The sequence below is a fragment of the Herpailurus yagouaroundi genome, unplaced genomic scaffold (assembly GCF_014898765.1).
Source record: "Herpailurus yagouaroundi ecotype Mexico unplaced genomic scaffold, PumYag 163, whole genome shotgun sequence".
Classification (NCBI taxonomy): domain Eukaryota; kingdom Metazoa; phylum Chordata; class Mammalia; order Carnivora; family Felidae; genus Herpailurus; species Herpailurus yagouaroundi.
Window position 1 is genome coordinate 15,119,731 of NW_024412404.1, and position 17,538 is coordinate 15,137,268.

Here is a 17,538-nt window from a genome sequence, read left to right on the forward strand (position 1 = left end):
GATGTATGGGTTTTCCAACACCACCAAGCAATTAACTCAATTCTGACACTATCTACATGGAGATAGTGTTAGATGCCACAAGTTAAGAGCTCAGTTCCACAAGATTGTCCCTTCCCACACTTCAGATTCTGGATTCAATCTGTACTTTTTTTTCTTTTTTAATGTTTATTTATTTTTGAGAGAGAGACACAGCATGAGTGGGGGAGGAGCAGAGAGTAAAGGAGACATAGAATCCAAAGCAGGTTCCAGGCTCTGAGCTGTCAGCACAGAGCCTGATGCGGGGCTAGAACCCATGAATCATGAGATCATGACCTGAGCAAAAGTCGGATGCTTAACCGACTGAGCCACCCAGGCGCCCCTCCACCTGTACTTCTGACCAACCAGTTCGAGATCAGAGATTCCCATGACCCCCTACTTGGGTTCATTTAATTTGCTAGAGTGGTTCCTAGAACTCAGAGAAGCATTTTACTTACTAGATTATGGTTTATAATTGTCAGATGACAAACAATTTAGTAATGAGTTTCATGTTCTTTATTCAAGGGAAAAACTGCATGGATTTGGAGTGTACTGTGCCTTAGAAGCAGTGGAATACTCCTCCCAAGGCATGTTGGGCAAGCGTGTATTTTGCAGAGTGTTAGAAGGGGCAACGTGGAAATGGCATCATTGGCTAGGATTGCATATCTGACTTTATTTAGAGAGATCAAGGAACAAGCAAATAAGTATAGAGTTGTCTGGTGTTAGGGGAGTAGCTGACTGGATATATACCACGTTTCTGGTCAATCTGACCATTTACAGGAACACAAAAGTTAAAAGTTATTTTTTAATGTTTATTTATTTTTGAGACAGAGAGAGACAGAGCATGAATGGGGGAGGGTCATAGAGAGAGGGAGACACAGAATCCGAAGCAGGCTCCAGGCTCTCAGCTGTCAGCACAGAGCCTGACGCAGGGCTTGACTCACGACTTGACTCACGACTCACGGATTGTGAGATCGTGACCTGAGTGGAAGTTGGACGCTTAACCGACTGGGCCACCCAGGCGCCCCGGAACACAAAAGTTTAGTTTGCTGATGATGCACCCTGGGCTGGAGATGGCTCCATCTTAGGCTTAGAAATTTATTTTAACATTATAAAAGGATATAACTGAGGAAGAGCTGGAAGGAAGAGATGCATAAGCTAAGGTATGTGAGAAAGGACAGGAACTTCATGCTCTGTGAGCCCCTTTCCCCAAATCTCCAGATATGTTCACCAGTCTGGAAGCTCTCTGAAACGCATCCTTTTGGATTTATATGGAGGCTTCATTACATAGGCATAGTTGATTAAATCACTCCCTGGAGGTGAAGGGGGACTACTAATCCTCTAGTCCCCCGAGGTTCCCCTTGGAACCACCCCCATCCTTAGGTTACCTAGGAGTTTTCCAAAAGTAACCTCATTAATATAACAAAAGATACCTTTATCCCACTCCTCAGAAATGCCAAGGTTTTTAGGAGCTCTTTGCCAGGGACCCAGAAGAAGGCCAAACGTGCATTTCTTATTCTAAATCACAATATCACAGAAAGGTATGGGAGTGGGGGGATTGAACTTCCGTGCACTCTTTGAGCGGTGCCACCTTCCCAGCAGTTGTGTTCACCAACCCAGAAGCTTCTACACCATCTTAATTTATTATGTTTTTAAGATTTATGTTAAAATTTTGATTGGCATCTGCTAGTATATTTATTGAGTTACTCTTGGGGAAGTAGTTTAAGTGTATAGTTCGAGAATTAGAAATAACTTTATAAGACACAAGGCAGCCTATATATGTGAATAAGTAGAATTTGTTTAAATGCATAAAACTATTACCGTCTATTGGAGATATACAAAGAAAATCTCAAATATTGGTTGAACATATTTTTTCAAGCTCCATGTTTCTATGACAGTAAAAGTAAAATCCATATAACCTTTCTCACAAAGGGAAGGAAAAGAAATCCAAGAGATCTGCCTGAGAATTAATTAAGACTTTAGCCTCAGAGGAACTTAAATTAATGGAACATGGATTCATAATGCCAATACTAACAATCTTGTCTATATTACAGCTCTATAATAAAAATGAATTATAAAATATAACAAGTTTAAAAAATGAAATATGACAATTTATGTCTATTAGTAACAGAAAATGAGTCTGAAATTGTAATCAACAAAATAATTTCCTTACATGTCATCAAAAGTCCAAAGAGGATATAGGTTTCAAGCGAAGCTTAATAGGTCCAACAACTTCATCAAATAACCCAGTTTCTCTGTGTCATGAGTTAGTTTCCTTTCTGCCCTCTGTGATGTCAGATTTACCTCAAGGCAGCCACCTGGGAACCTTGAGGTACTTAAATCTTCCAACACCTTCTGCATTTATACTCTGGAGGAAGATGTTTTATATATGAGCATTCCTAGGAAGGAAACCTTGGCGTCCCTTTTGATTTGACTGGTTTAGGTTACATGCCTATCTCTTAACTGGTAAGTATGGGTAGAGAAATGCATTGTGCTGATTGGTTTAGACTTTGCTGTTCCTCCAGGTTAAGCCAGTCAGACTCACTCTCTCCATGAACTGGAGTAGGTCAGTTCCACCCAGATCTCTTTAGCCTGTACCTTTGGAGTGAAAGGAGGATGACAAGGAACAGATGACAAGCACACAATTCTGGTTTGTTAGAGAATGTCTTCAAATGACCTTAACTGAATTGTAATATTATTTGGCAATAACAAGGCAAATATTATGGTTATCTAGTTTATTAACAATAAATAATAAAAGAACAAGTTTCCAGTTAAATTTTTTCCTGATCACATTTCCCCTCCTCCTCCTCCTCCTCCTCTTCCTCCTCCTCCTCCTCCTCCTTCTTCTTCTTTTTAAATTTTATAGAGAAGAGAGAGAGCAAGAGTGCAAGTGGGGGAGGAGGGCAGAGAGAGAGAGAGAGAGAGAGAGAGAGAGAGAGAGAGAGAGAGAATCTTAAGCAGGCTCCATGCTCAGCATGGATTCCAACTTGGGGCTTGATCCCACGACCCTGGAATCATGACCTGAGCCATAATCAAAGTCAGACGCTAAACCAACTGAGCTACCCAGGCTCCCCAACAATCATCATTAATGATATATAAAAAATTTCTTCCAGTATTACATTTGACCAATTCAGTTCCAGTATATTCTTGCTCTGTGTGTAAATGTATTCGTGTCCATTTGCATTCAGGAAAAAAAAGTTTTGCTAGACAGATAAGTTTAGGAATATAAGTTTAAACAGGGTTCTGTGATTCATTCTGCTCATCTTTTCCCCCATATTTCTTAGAGTATAGAAACCTTAGGCCCAGAGAGGGTGCATTGATTTATTAATACTATACTAAGTTTTCAAATGGAGTGCAATGAACTGTTTTGGGAATCCATGAGATGTTCAAAGGTTTGACTTCTGAAAAAGAAATATCACAATTGTCCTTAAAACTAAGAGGGGACAAGCTGGGGTGGAGCGATTGATATGAGGGTAGCAGGATATTTTGTGGTGTTAGAAATGTTACATATTTTGATTCTGGTGGTGGATTCATGACTGTATGCATTAAACCAAACACAAAAAAGGGTGAGTAAAAAGAAACAGCCAAGCAGCCCAGTAACATCCCATGCTTTTTTTTTTAAAAAGCAAATTCTAGGAGTTTTTATTGTTTGAATAACAATACACAAATCAGGCAGAGAAGTTTCTAATAAAATGATGGCCAAGTTTTAATGTATCTGCCTGTTGATCCTTTATCTTCTAAGTACTTAAGATATTTTCTTTTTATATTAGATTTTTTTTCTGATTATAAATGCAACTTAAGTCTGAATAGATAATTGTATTTTCTTTTAACTCTCCCTCGTTCAGCTTTCTTTAAACAGAAAAAAGGGAGCGGTGTGGCGCCCGTGTGACTCAGTCAGTTAAGTGTCTGACTTCGTCTCAGGTCATGATCTTGCGGTCTGTGGTTTTGAGCCCTGCATTGGGCTCTGTGCTGACAGCTGAGAGCCTGGAGCCTGCTTTGGATTCGGTGTCTGCTTCTCTCTCTGCCCCTCCTCTGTTCATGCTCTGTCTCTCTCAAAAATGAATAAACGTTAAAAAAAATTAAATTTATGGGGCACCTGAGGTCACGATCTCGCGGTCCGTGAGTTTGAGCCCCGTGTCAGGCTCTGGGCTGATGGCTCGGAGCCTGGAGCCTGTTTCCGATTCTGTGTCTCCCTCTCTCTGCCCCTCCCCCGTTCATGCTCTGTCTCTCTCTGTCCCAAAAATAAATAAACGTTGAAAAAAAAATTAAATTTATAAAATAAAAAGAGAAAGGGGAGAGAAAAAAGAACAAAGGGACAAATACCTCTTTATTATGTATTCAGCCATAGTTGCCCAAACTGTGGTTTTAATATGATACTGCAATTCAGTCTTCTAAATCATTGTAGATTATAAGTGTAGGTTATATTTTATTCTCTTAAAGAAACTCTGGGGTACCAGTAGTATTGATATTACTGATAGTCTCCATGTGATGAAGATAGAAACTGGTTTGGAGGCAACTGGAAGAGGTCTTCAGCAAACTGGAGACCAACGGGAGATTACACAGAGGCAAATTTCATTGAAAAACCTAGAAGAATGCTTCCCACTGAGGCTGACCCAACCATGGCCACTGGTCCATTTCTTGCTGTTAGTTGGGCTTCTGTTTAAGGCATCTCTTGTGGTGGAGTTGTAGCCTTCTCTTGGTTTTGAGCTACACTGGGATCTTTGTGGAACATAGACTTCTTTGAAGTCTGTTAAATGTAATTGAAAATTTCACTATCTGTGATACTCATTGTGCGGGTCTCACCACATTCAGTTTGTCCAAGGTGGGGCTTTTGGCTGGATTCCTGGAGGACTTGCTGCAACCTCCCTAATCACTTTTGGTAGTTGGGTATCTTACTAGCTAGATAAAGTTAATTATCTGTCATGTTTGTTGGGTATAGAACTTTTGTTATGATAGAACTTAAAAAAAAAGTCTAATTAGCTTTGGTCATTAGCTGTTGAATATTATGAAAAAAGGTCACATGATATGGTTTCTTCTATTTGATCCAATTTGAAAGTCATCCTCCTTTCTAAATAGCTTATGCTACCTCTAAAATGTTGTCTGAAATGTAAAAAGCAAATCAAAGGTTTAATAAACTAGCATGTTAGGTTTATTTTTGAGGTAAAGTGAAGATACATATTTTTATATTTGTGTGCATTTTATACATCAGCTTACTTTTAGAAGTATTTCTAACTTGTGCTTGCATTTTTGTGTGCTTTTTTTTAGTGAAAATATTCTCTTTGGGATGGGAAATCCTCTTCTTGACATCACTGCTGTAGTGGATAAGGATTTCCTTGATAAGTGAGTATTAAATTCTTTGTATGTACTATGTGAAACTTATATCAAAAGAAAAACTGTTGAAGACTTTGGACTCTAATACTTTCAATTGGAGGAAAACTCAGGAAATTTAATGTCATTAATAGCAAGTTGCACTATAATTATTTATGAATTGACCACAGTTTTCTCTGGGAAAACTTTAGGTACATTTGTTCAATCCTGTTGCTAGTTTCACTTGAAATTAATTAACTAATTCAAGTTTATTTTTGAGAGAGGGAGAGAGAAAAACTGCATGCATGTGCATGGGTGCAGGGCAGAGAGAGAGGGGGTGGCTAGAGGATCCGAAGCAGGCTCTGTGCTGACAGCAGAAAGCCTGATGTCTGTCTTGAACTCACGAACTGTGAGATCATGACCTGAGCCGAAGTCACATACTTAACTTGATTGGGCAACCCAGGTGTCCCTGAAATTTATTTTTTATTCTCTGCAAAGAAGAAGTATATATGATTTACCTAATGATTTAGTTCCCAAATTTTTAAATTGTTATCAGTGAACTACATCTGTCATGGTGCTATAACATAAATGGGAAAAGAAATAGGATTAGAGAGGATAAGAAGAATATGCAGGACATAATTCAGAGGTGATCATTCTATATTAATTCTCCCTTAATAGTAAATTCTGATGTTTTAAATTTAGCTGAGAAATCAGTTTGTGTTTATTTTTCTGGCTGTTTGACACCATTTGGTACAAAGAAAAAATTAAGTAGTAAAAAAGGGATTTATAATGAGGAAGCAAGTTCTGTCTGTGCCCAAGGGCAACCACTTTTTTTTTTTTAATTGAGGTAAAGTTCACTTAAAATTTATAATTTTAACACTTGTAAAGTGTGTAATTCAATGACTGCCAATACATTTTTAGGGTTGTACAACCATCACTGCTATCTAATTCCAGAACATTTTCATCACCCCAAAAACAAAACTGTACCTGAAATGGGTAATCATTTCACTATCCCTGCCTGCCCTTTCCCCACCTCTGCTCCATGCTCTGATCTCTTGGGACCTACCATTCTGCTTTCTGTTTCTATGGATTTGCTTATTTTGGCCATTGTATTTCATATAAATGGAAACAGTTTGTGACCTTTTGTGTCTGTCTTATTTCACTTAGCATGATGTTTTTCAAGGTTCATCCAAGTTGTAGCATGTATTAGTAACTCATTCCTTTTTGTGGCAAAATAATATTCCATTGTGTACACACGCGCACACACACACACACACAACACACACTGTATTGGTTGATGAGCACTTAGGTTTCCTTTTTTGGCTGTTGTGAATCAAGCTGCTATGAACATTTGTGTACGAGTTTTTGTGTGGACATGTATTTTCATTAATCTATGGTATTGGTATCTATTGGAGTGGGATTACTGAGTCATGGTAATTCTGTGTTTAACTTTTTGAGGAACTACCTAACTTTTCTACATGGTTGCACCCTTTGATATTCCTACCAATAATGTATGAGGATTCCATTTTCTTGCCAAAACTTGTTCTTTTCCCTTATTAATTAATTAATTAATATTTATAATTTTTTTTATTTTTGAGAGAGAGCATAAGCAGGGGAGAGTGGCAGAGGGCGGGGGTGGGGGGAGAGAGAGAGAGAGAGAGAGAAAGAAAGAAAGGAAGAAAGAAAGAATCTTAAGCAGGCTCCATGCTCAGCACAGAGCTGGATGCATTACTCAGTCCCACGACCCTTGCATCATTACCTGAGCCAAAGTCAAGAGTCAGATGCTCAACCAACTGAGCCACCCAGGCACCCCATTTTATTATTTTTAAATATTTTATTTTTTAAGTAATCTCTGCACCCAACATGGGGCTTGAACTCATAATACCGAGATTAAGAGTCACATGTTCCACTGACTGAGCCAGCCAGGCGCCCCTTCCTTTGTTTAAATTATAGCCATCTTAGTGGGTGTAAAGTGATATTTCATTGTGGGTTTTGATTTGCATTTTTCTAATGACTAAAGATGTTAAACATCTTTTTCATGTGCTATTCATGTATATTAAAGTCCTTCACCCATTTCTGAATTTAGTTGTTTGTCTTTTGTTGTTGAATTGTAAGTGCTCTTTATATATTCTGGATAATAGACCCCTTTATCAGATAAATGATTTGTAAACATTTTCTCCCTTTCTTTGGGTTATTTTTGATTTCTTTATAGTTTCCTTTGATGCACAAAGATATTTAATTTTGATGAAGTTCAGTTTATCTATTTTTTCATTTGTTGCTTGTGCTCTTGCTGTCATAATGAGAATTCATTGCTAAATCCAGAATCACAATGTGTATGTGTTCATTTAAGATTTGTTTTAGCACTTAAATTTAGGTGTTTGATTTGTTTTTAGTTAATTGTTTTATTAGTTGTGTGTTAAGGGTTTAGTTCATTCTTTTGCATGTGGAAATCTGGTTATTTCAGCATCATTTGTTGAAAAGACTATTCTTTTTCCCATTGAATGCTCTTGGTACTTCTTATGAAAATCAATTGCTTATAGACTTGAGGTTTAATTTCTGGATTCTCAATTCTTTCCACTGATCTTTATGTCTGTCCTTTTGCCATTACCACACTGTTTTCATTATTGCAGCTGATTATTTCAGTAGTAAGGTTTGAAGTAATGTGAGGAAGTGTGAGTCCTCCAACTTTGTTGTTTTTTAATTTAAGCTTGTTTTGTCTATTTAGGGGGTGCCTGGGTAGCTTACTCGGTTAAATGTCCCACTTTGGCTTAGGTTATGATCTTGTGCTTTGTGATTTTGAGCCCCTCATCCGGCTCTTTGCTGACAGCTCAGAGCCTGAAGCCTGCTTCAGATTCTGTGTCTCCTCTCTCTTTGCCCCTCTCTGCTCGTACTCTGTCTCTTTCTCTCAAAAATAAACATTAAAAAAAAAAAAGATGTCCATTTGGAATCTTTTGAAATTCCATATGAATTTTAGAATCAGCTTATCTATTTCTGCAAAAACGGCACTTGGCATTTTGTATGGGACTGTACTGAATTTGTAGATCAGTTTTGTAAGTACTGACATTTTAACAATACTAAGTCTTTCAGTTCATGAACAGGGGATGTCTTTCCATTTATTTAGGTTGTCTTTAAGTTGTTTCAAAAGTGTTTAGTAGTTTTCAGTGTGTAAGTCTTACATTTTCTTGGTTAAGTTTAATCCTAAGTATTTCATTATTTTTGATGTTACTGTAAATAGAATTGTTTTATTAAGTTTATTTTTCTTTGTTTTTTTCCACAGTACTTGTTAGTTGTTTATTTATCAAGAGAAACTATTCCACAGTCCAATATTCATGTTTCATAGTTCAGGGATATAGGTCAGTGACCAACTTCCGTGGAACCAACCGAAAGAAAGTCACTTTGCTCTCTGAAAGATACCAGCCTTCATCATTTCCTCAAAATCTTTTCCGGGAATCATAATTTCTGTAGAAATCTACATAAACCTTCTTTCTGGTTTGTCCACAGCAAACTTTTAGGAAGCTGGAACCCCCAGGGTTATAATGAATGTTGCAACAATACGAAATTACAGATGCTTAGCCAGAAGGCCTTGCATCTGAAGTTTTAGCAAAGCCCTGGAAGTCACGGTATTTATTCTCCTCAACACCATCTTCAAACCCAAACTTAATTTTACTTTTGGATTATTCATTGCTAGTACATAAAAATACACCTGATTTAGTGGGGGGACAACCATTGTTAACAAATTGTATTTTTTAATGTCCTGGAAACTACCCCTATAACTCTTTTAGGTAAACTTGTATGTCAAAGGATCAGGCAAGAATTTATAAATGTGTAAATTTGGCCTATTGTAATATAATAAGAAATGGCTCAGATCATGATCCCAGGGTCATGGGATCCAGCCCTGTGAAGGACTCTGTGCTGAGCATGGAGCCTGCTTAAAATTCTCTCTTTCCCCTGCTTGCTCTCTCTCTCTCTCTCTCTCTTTCTCTCTCTCATTCAAATTTATTTATTTATTTTTAAATGTTTATTTTTGAGAGAGAGAGAGAACACATGCAAGCAGGGGAATGGCAGAGAGAGAGGGAGATAGAAGATACAAAGTGGGCTCTGCGCTGACAACAGAGAGACTGATGTAGGGCCCAAACTCATATTTATGTCTATATAGACTGATGTCTTGCCTATAGACTTGTGGGTTAATTTCTGGATTCTCAATTCTTTCCCATTGATCTTTATGTCTTTCCTTTTGCCACTACCACACTGTTTTGTTTTGATATTGCAGCTGATTATTGCAGAAGTAAGTTTTGAAGTAATGTGACAGAGTGTGAGCCCTCTAACTTTGTTGTTGTCTTTTAAGATTGTTTTGTCTATTTAGGGGGTGCCTGGGTAGCTCATTCGGTTAAGAGTCCCACTTTGGTTGTGAGATCATGACCTGAGCTGAAATCAAGAGTCACATGCTCAACTGACTAGGCTAAGATTTTTTTATTTTTTAGGTAATCTCTACACCCAACATATGATTAGAACTCACTACCCCGAGATCACATGCTCCACTGACTGAGCCAGCCAGGCCACCCTGCATTTATTTGTTTATTAAAAAAATTTTTTTTAATGTGTATTTATTTTTGAGAGACAGAGAGACCAAACATGAGCAGGGGAGGGGGCAGGGAGAGAGGGAGACACAGAATACGAAGCACCCTCCAGGCTCTGAGCTGTCAGCACAGAGCCTGACGCAGGGCTCGAACTCACAAACCGTGAGATCATGACCTGAGCCCAAGTTGGACGCTTAACTGACTGAGCCACCCAGGCGCCCCAGGATATTTGTTTTTAAAAGTTCATGCAGATGTGATCAGACTGGTTGTGATCTGACAGCTGTGTGCTGATACTACAGAGAGCTCAAGTTGCTTCTTTGTTTCATTAGCAGCTCATCCTAAATAAGCTGAAACTTAGTATTTTTGTTTTGAGTTTTAATTTTTAAACTTGATTTTTGACGTCAGTACTTGGAGATAAAAAGCAAGGTTTTGGATCCTAATCATAAATGTAGAGACTTTCCTATTCTTATGTTCCAGAACATTTTTTTCCAAAATACACTTTGAAAGTATTCCTTATTTTTTCACTAGACTGTGTTTAATTTACATTTCAGACCATATTTAGTTAAGTGTTTTTTTTATTTTTTTTTATTTTTTTTTTCAACGTTTATTTATTTTTGGGACAGAGAGAGACAGAGCATGAATGGGGGAGGGGCAGAGAGAGAGGGAGACACAGAATCGGAAACAGGCTCCAGGCTCTGAGCCATCAGCCCAGAGCCCGACGCGGGGCTCGAACTCACGGACCGTGAGATCGTGACCTGGCTGAAGTCGGACGCCCAACCGACTGCGCCACCCAGGCGCCCCTAGTTAAGTGTTTTTTATATTTGAACTGTGTAAAAATAAATTTTCTGGGAATAGTTGGGTACTAAGCAAATGAATAAATATGTATTTATTAGTCTCTTACACTGTGAAAACGAGTTAACTGTCAAAATTTTTTGGATAGAATTTGTTTTCTGATTCTGATTTTTTAAAAAAATATCTGGCCTTGGGGCACCTGGGTGGCTTAGTCAGTTAAGTGTCCTGCTTTTGATTTCGGCTCAGGTCATGATCTCATGGTTTGGGAGTTTGATCCCCAAGTAGGTCTCTGCGCTGACAGTGTGGAGCCTGCTTGGAATTCTCTGTCTCTCTCTGCTCTTCCCTTGTGCTCTCTTTCTCTCAAAATAAATAAATAAACTTAAAAAAGGTATCTGGGGGGTGCCTGGGTAGCTCAGTTGGTTGAGCATCCAACTTTGGCTCAGGTCATCATCTCAACAGTTCTTCTTGACTAAGTTTTCAAACAATACACTTCTTGTATTGAGAGTTTCCAGGATAGAACAAGCATTGCCACTATTCAGAAGTATCAATTAGATAATTATTTGATAGTTAAAAATTAAACTTCTTCTAGAATATACTAGTTTGTTTAAAGATTGTGAAAGCCAGTTTTTTCCTGGAGTAAGAAAAATGTAGGATCTTTATCTAATTGAAAGAATTAAGTTAGTCAATTTTGATGTGTCCAATTTGTCAAAATATAGTAACTGAAAATACGTAGGAAAACTTGAAACAAAGTAGGCTGTTCAAAATAATCTTTTCTAGCATATTGAAGAGTTACAGTGGGCATGAGGAGAGATAAAATGTGGAATGTATAATAACTGCCAGATGAGTGTTGATCTAATTATGGAGAGTAAAGAAGAGGTTTATACAAAAGAAAGTGGAGGAATATATAAGACAGCTTTGTTTTGATTTTTCCTGACACTAGGTAAATACTATAGAAGTAAAGGTATGAAGAGAATTAATGTCATGGTAATCGGGAAGTAAAAATCCTCATTAGAAATGAAAATAGTTTTAAGAAAGGAAGCTAGAGTAGTTGAGGAAATATATTTTTCTTATGAATCCAAATCTTTAATAATGTAATCATACAAACCTTAGGTAAGTCTTGATTAACATAAGCATGCATGAAAGACATTACTTAATGTTTACTCCAAAAATACTCAAAGTAATAATAGTTGGTTGTAAATTTCAGTGCTGATTATTCAATACCAAAAATTTACAGCTGGATTATTTCTATAAATCAGGATGAATTATTTCTGTAAATAAATATATATTAGTTTGAAGTAAAACAATATTTGGAGTATCAAGTGATACTCCATATATAAGGTTAAAAGGCTATAATTGTCTTGTTTCATTATTAATTTTTTAAAAAATTTTTTAAAATATTTATTTTTGAGAGAGAGAGAGAGAGAGGGAAACACAGAATCTGAAGCAGGCTCCAGCTGAAATTGCACACTTAACTGACTGAACCACCCAGGTGCCCCTATAGTTAATTCTTTATAAAGCTATTTTTCAATATTTTTCAATATTTCTTCAATATTTAACATTATGGTTTGTATATTTAGGTCTTCAATTGACTTGAATAGATTTCTGTATATGATGTGAAGTGGGGATCCAGTTAATTTTTTTTTTTTCCTCAAGTGAAATCAAGTATTCTATCACTGTATTGTGATAGTCCCAATCTTTACCCATTGATCTGCAATGCCAATTTTTATTTGTCTATAGCTTGATTTCTAGGTATTCCATCCTTTTCTGCTTGTCTGTTTGGCCTTGAACTAATGCAGCTTTATTTTTATTTTGTTACAAAACTTTATAATAAATCTTGATGTTTGATAGGACAAGTCCCTACACTTTGTTCTTATTCAAGAATTTTCTTAATTATTCTTGGCTCTTTCCTTTTGTGCATAAATTTTAGAATGAGTTTGTCAAGTACTTAAAAAATTCTTTTTGGGGTTTTTGTTTAGGATTGCATTGCATTTTTAGATTAATTTGGAAAAATGAGATCTTTACCTATAAATTTTTCTATTTATGCATATATATTTCTATTTTTTCCTCTAGCTATTTTGTATATTTTAGTAACATGTAGTCTCTAAGTACATTAAATACAGGATTACAAAATGGTTAGGTTTTTTTTTGTTTTGTTTTGTTAAAAAAAATTTTTTTTAATTCTTTAAATGTTTTTATTTATTTTTGAGACAGAGAGAGGATACAGAACATGAGCAGGAGAGAGAGGGAGACACAGAATCTGAAGCAGGCTCCAGGCTCTGAGCTGTCAGCACAGAGCCTGACGCTGAGCTTGAACTCACGGACTGTGAGATCATGACCTTAATTGAAGTCGTTTGCTTAACCAACTGAGCTACCCAGGCACCCCTGTTTTGTTTTAGACTTCCACATCTTATGGTAGTGATCATTGCTAAGTTTGTTAGGTTCAAAAATTATAAAAATAATTGTGTCTGGGGAAAAATGCAAACCATGCAGAAGTGATTAAAAGAAAAATCTGGGGCAAACTATTATCTCTACAGCAATACTGTCCATTAGAATTTTCTGCGATGATGGAAATGTTATATGTCTGTACTGTTCAATATGGTAACCATTAGTCACATTTAGTTTTGAACATTTGAAGTGTGGTTAGTGCAACTGATGAATTGAATTTTAAAATTTTATTTGATTTTAATTAAGTTTTTAAAAATTTATTTGTTGTTTTTAGTAATCTGTGCACCCAACGTGGGAGTTGAGCCCACGATCCCGAGATCAATAGTCATACTCTCTTCTGATATAGTCAGCCAGGCACCTCTAATTAATTAAATTCAAATAGTGATATGTGGTGAGTTGTTACAATATTAGTGCAGCTTAGGTCTTACTGCAGTATTGTACAGTTTTCTTCTAGGTGTACATTTTTGGTGAGGTTTATCCTGGGTATTTTATTTTAATTAAAAAAAATTTTTTTTAACATTTATTTATTTTTGAGAGGGTGGGAGACACAATCTGAAACAGGCTCCAGGCTCTGAGCTGTCAGCACAGAGCCTGATGTGGGGCTCGAACTCACGGACTGTGAGATCATGACCTGAGCCGAAGTCGGACTCTTAACCGACTGAGCCACCCGGGTGACTCCCTAGGTATTTTAAAAGTAAAGTTATTGCTATTGTGAGTAGAATATTTTTTCAGTAACATTTTTTCGATTATTGCTGGTATTTGGAAATGCTCCTGAATTTTGTGTATTTTCTTTAACTTGGTTACTTTGTTACCTGCATTAAAAGAAAGATGGTCCTTGGCTCTTCTGATTCTCTCTTTCAGAATTCCAGATTCTTAGATTTTGGGATAAAGCAGCATTAGGGATGTTGTTGAGGGATGGTGGTGTTGAGGGATGGTGACCTGATCATGCAGTTTGGAGAAAGTTCAATAATATTTTACTGTTATAAAGGTAAGTTTAATGATTGATTAATGAAGGGGGCAAAGGAGTCAGGGATGACATTCCAACTTTTGGTTTTGGTGGTATTTACGATTGAGTTAGGGAGTATGAGAGAATGACATGTTAGAGGGAGTGGATAGATTGAGTTCAGTTTTGTTCATGCATGAGATGCATATGTGATAATTCAGGTGGATTTGATTTATGTTTCTGGTGGGTGGAGGATTCATGGCTGGAGGGAAGTATAATAAATAAGCATTATACTTAATTTTACCTTGATATAATGCCATTCAATGAAGGTTAGCTGTTATTATACTATTAGCAGCAGCATCATCATCATCATCATCATCACCACCACCATCATCACCACCAAAATTATTAAATAGGTGGTATATAAAGCAACCAATGGGGCACCTGGCTGGCTCAGTCAGAAGAGTGTATGACTCTTGATTTGGGGGTCATGAGTTTGAGTCCCACATTGGACATAGAGATTATATATGTATGTAGGTACATACATATGTATAAATAAAAAATAAAAAATAAAAGCAACCAATAGATAAGCCTTTCAGAGAAAGGGTAAAAGTGAAGGCAGTGGGTTGGAAGATAGAACACTGAATAAATGGATAGATGAAGAAGAATTGATTATGGAAGGGGCTGAAGAAGAAATAGTGAGTTTTTAGCAGAACTAAAACAGGGTCTCATGAAGTCATTGAGTTTGTATGACAGAGTGGTTAATAGTATCAAACGTAAGAGAGATGCCTAGTAACATAAAACCTACAAGAATTTAGTGGATTTGATAATAGGATGTCAGCAGTGACCTCAAGTAGGTAAATCACGGTGGAATGATAAGGGACAGAAGTCAAATCGAAGAGTGTAAGAAAGAAATGACAGGTGTGATGTAAAGTGGCCCAATTTTGTTGATATGGCCCAGTGGCCAAGCAGTAACATCTTCCAAGTCAAATTTTAAATTTCCTTTAATGAAAATACGTGGCTAGTCATTTTGAATAATTATCAGTGATTTTTAAAAATAAAAACATAAGTGGGGTGCCCAGGTGGCTCAGTCAGTTAAGTGTCTGACTTTGGCTCAGGTCGTGATCTCATGGCTGGTGAGTTCGAGTCCCGTGTTAGGCTCTGTGCTGGCAGCTGCTTTAGATTCTGTCTCCCTCTCTCTCTGCCCCTTGCTGCTGTACTCACTCTCTCTCTTTCTCTCTTTCAAAACTAAACAAACATTAAACAAAATTAAAAATAAATAAAAATAAAAACTTAAGCAAAGAAAATTTAATAATATAAAGAGTGTAGTTCTATTTAAGTGTAAATCTAGTTTCTTTTTCTTCAGCCTTCTGTAATTGTTTTAATCCTCATTTAGTTTACTAGTGAGAATTTAAAATGTTATTTTTATAAATCTTGTAACTTTTTGCTATTATTTTCGTTCTAATCCAGTGGTTTACTTTTTAATCTCTTTCTTGGTAAGCCTCTTAAAACATTGCTGTGATGATTAACACTTTTGGCCTCCCTTTTTCCTTTCCAACATGTTTTGATATGTTTATTTTTTAATTGCTAGGGGTAATTAAACATGTTTAAAATCTTACCATACCCATACTATCTGATTGATTCTACCAATTCTATAAAATTTTGCATACTACTATTAGGATTCTTTGGACCATGTGGTAGTATTTATAGATTTCTTCAAATTTTACTTAATTCTTGGAAGGCAATCTTAGTTGCAGGCATTTATGGAATATTTTATTGTTATATTGCTGTGTAAGCAAGTCTTAGCTTGGTGTTACCTATTTGTGTGATACTGGGTTGGCCATTTCATTTATGACTGGACTGTCTCTGGACTTGACAGCATTTTTAAGGACCTTTGTAGGTCTGAAATTTTATGTTATGCTTATCTTCAGGGAAAGCACATTTGAATAAACAATGTTTGTTTCAATCTTAAGGCCCTACCTGTGTTTCATTACTGTTAGTTGCACACTGCTGCTGATCTAGCATATCTTAATAGTTATCTATCATGTATTAATACATTTTATTTATGTGTTCTGATATTTAATTATAAACCTAAATAACAGTGCCATTTTCCCATTGCCCATGATGGGAATGCCATGATGGGATTTTATTCTTGTGTGCTTCCTTTAATAGCTCGGATAGGGTAGAAGGAAAGTACTCCCCCTTGTCCTCTCCTACTTCTTGCCCTCCTCCCTTCTTTCTCTCTTTTCCCTCTTCCTCCTTTCCTTCCTTCTCTCTTTTTTCCTACCCACTTGTCACCTGTTGCTGTCAATATTTATACAATACAAATATTTTTTTAAAATTTATTTTAAAAATTTTACACAAAAAAAGTTTGAACTAATCTTCAGAGGCTTAAATGTTCATTGGTTGAAAAATTTAAGTGAAAATTACATCCAGAAGAATATTATAACCCCATTCTAAAGTATTATATCTATTTGTTTTTAATGTGATTTTTCTAGTTTCAAAAGTAAAACATGCTAATTATTTACATTTCGAAAAAGCACAAAGAAGAGAATAAAAATAATCTGTAATGCTATATAACATTTTGGTGTTATGTTTCCAATTCTTTTTGGGAGTATATTGCCATTTTTCCTTTTTTTTTTTTTTTTTAAACTTAATGCTGACCGGTTTCCCAGTGGTGTTATAACTTACTCATAAATCTACTACTTTGTGGATAATGTTTGCTTCCACTTTTCCTTAAATAATGCTCGCATTGACATCCTCGTACCCAACTGTCTGATGTCTTCTTAATGGAAATTTGTAGTTATGCAATTGTTTCAAAATGTGAACAGTTTCAATTGCTTTCCTTCTCTATTTAAGCTAGATGAATTAGTCATTTTATTGAGGTGCAAGCATTAGAGGAAAGGGAAGAGAGGTGAGTATTGCATGTAAATGTGTCGGCACCTCTCATGTATTATCTTATTTGATCCACATAGCAACATGAGATAGGTAGTTTTATCCTTCTTAGAGAAATTAAATGGCTTGTCTACTTCCAAAAGCTAATTAATGGCTGAATCAGGACAGTAACACAGGTCTTAGACTTGCAATCTAATGTTCTTTCACTTAGAGGTTCTCTGCAGAGGCTAGAGGCAGGATAAAGTCTGTGCTTTCCTGTATTGTCTCCACCTTCCTTATCTTCTGATAGGAGTAGGCACTTGTCTTTATCCTCTGGCAACTTCAGACAGAAAAAAGGTTGAGAACTACCAGTATACCATTTTGCTGTCTCTGACTTTCTAGGGACCATGTTTATGTTTGAATTTAAGAAATGAATATAAAAACAGAACATCTATCTAATCATGTCTTTTGGAAACAAAATCCAACTAAAAAATAGGCTGTACTTAGTATCATTTTAGGAAAGACATGGTAGAAAGTAGAGGTATGTACATTTTAGTGAGAACTAGCTCCATTTCATTAGTAGGG

General features: G+C 36.4%; 1 protein-coding gene across 4 annotated transcripts in view; it reads left to right on the forward strand.

The window, feature by feature from the left end:
* Window positions 1–17,538, forward strand: part of ADK (adenosine kinase) — a 530,009-nt gene that overhangs the window by 36,444 nt on the left and 476,027 nt on the right. For 2 of the 4 annotated variants that reach the window (XM_040485454.1, XM_040485455.1), the window contains exon 2: window positions 5,281–5,355. The exons of 1 other annotated variant lie outside the window; for it this stretch is intronic. In XM_040485454.1, coding sequence (XP_040341388.1) covers window positions 5,281–5,355 — 75 coding nt within the window. Of the gene's footprint in view, window positions 1–578; window positions 603–5,280; window positions 5,356–17,538 lie in introns of those variants that run through there. One more of the 4 variants, XM_040485457.1, reaches the window with a different exon arrangement.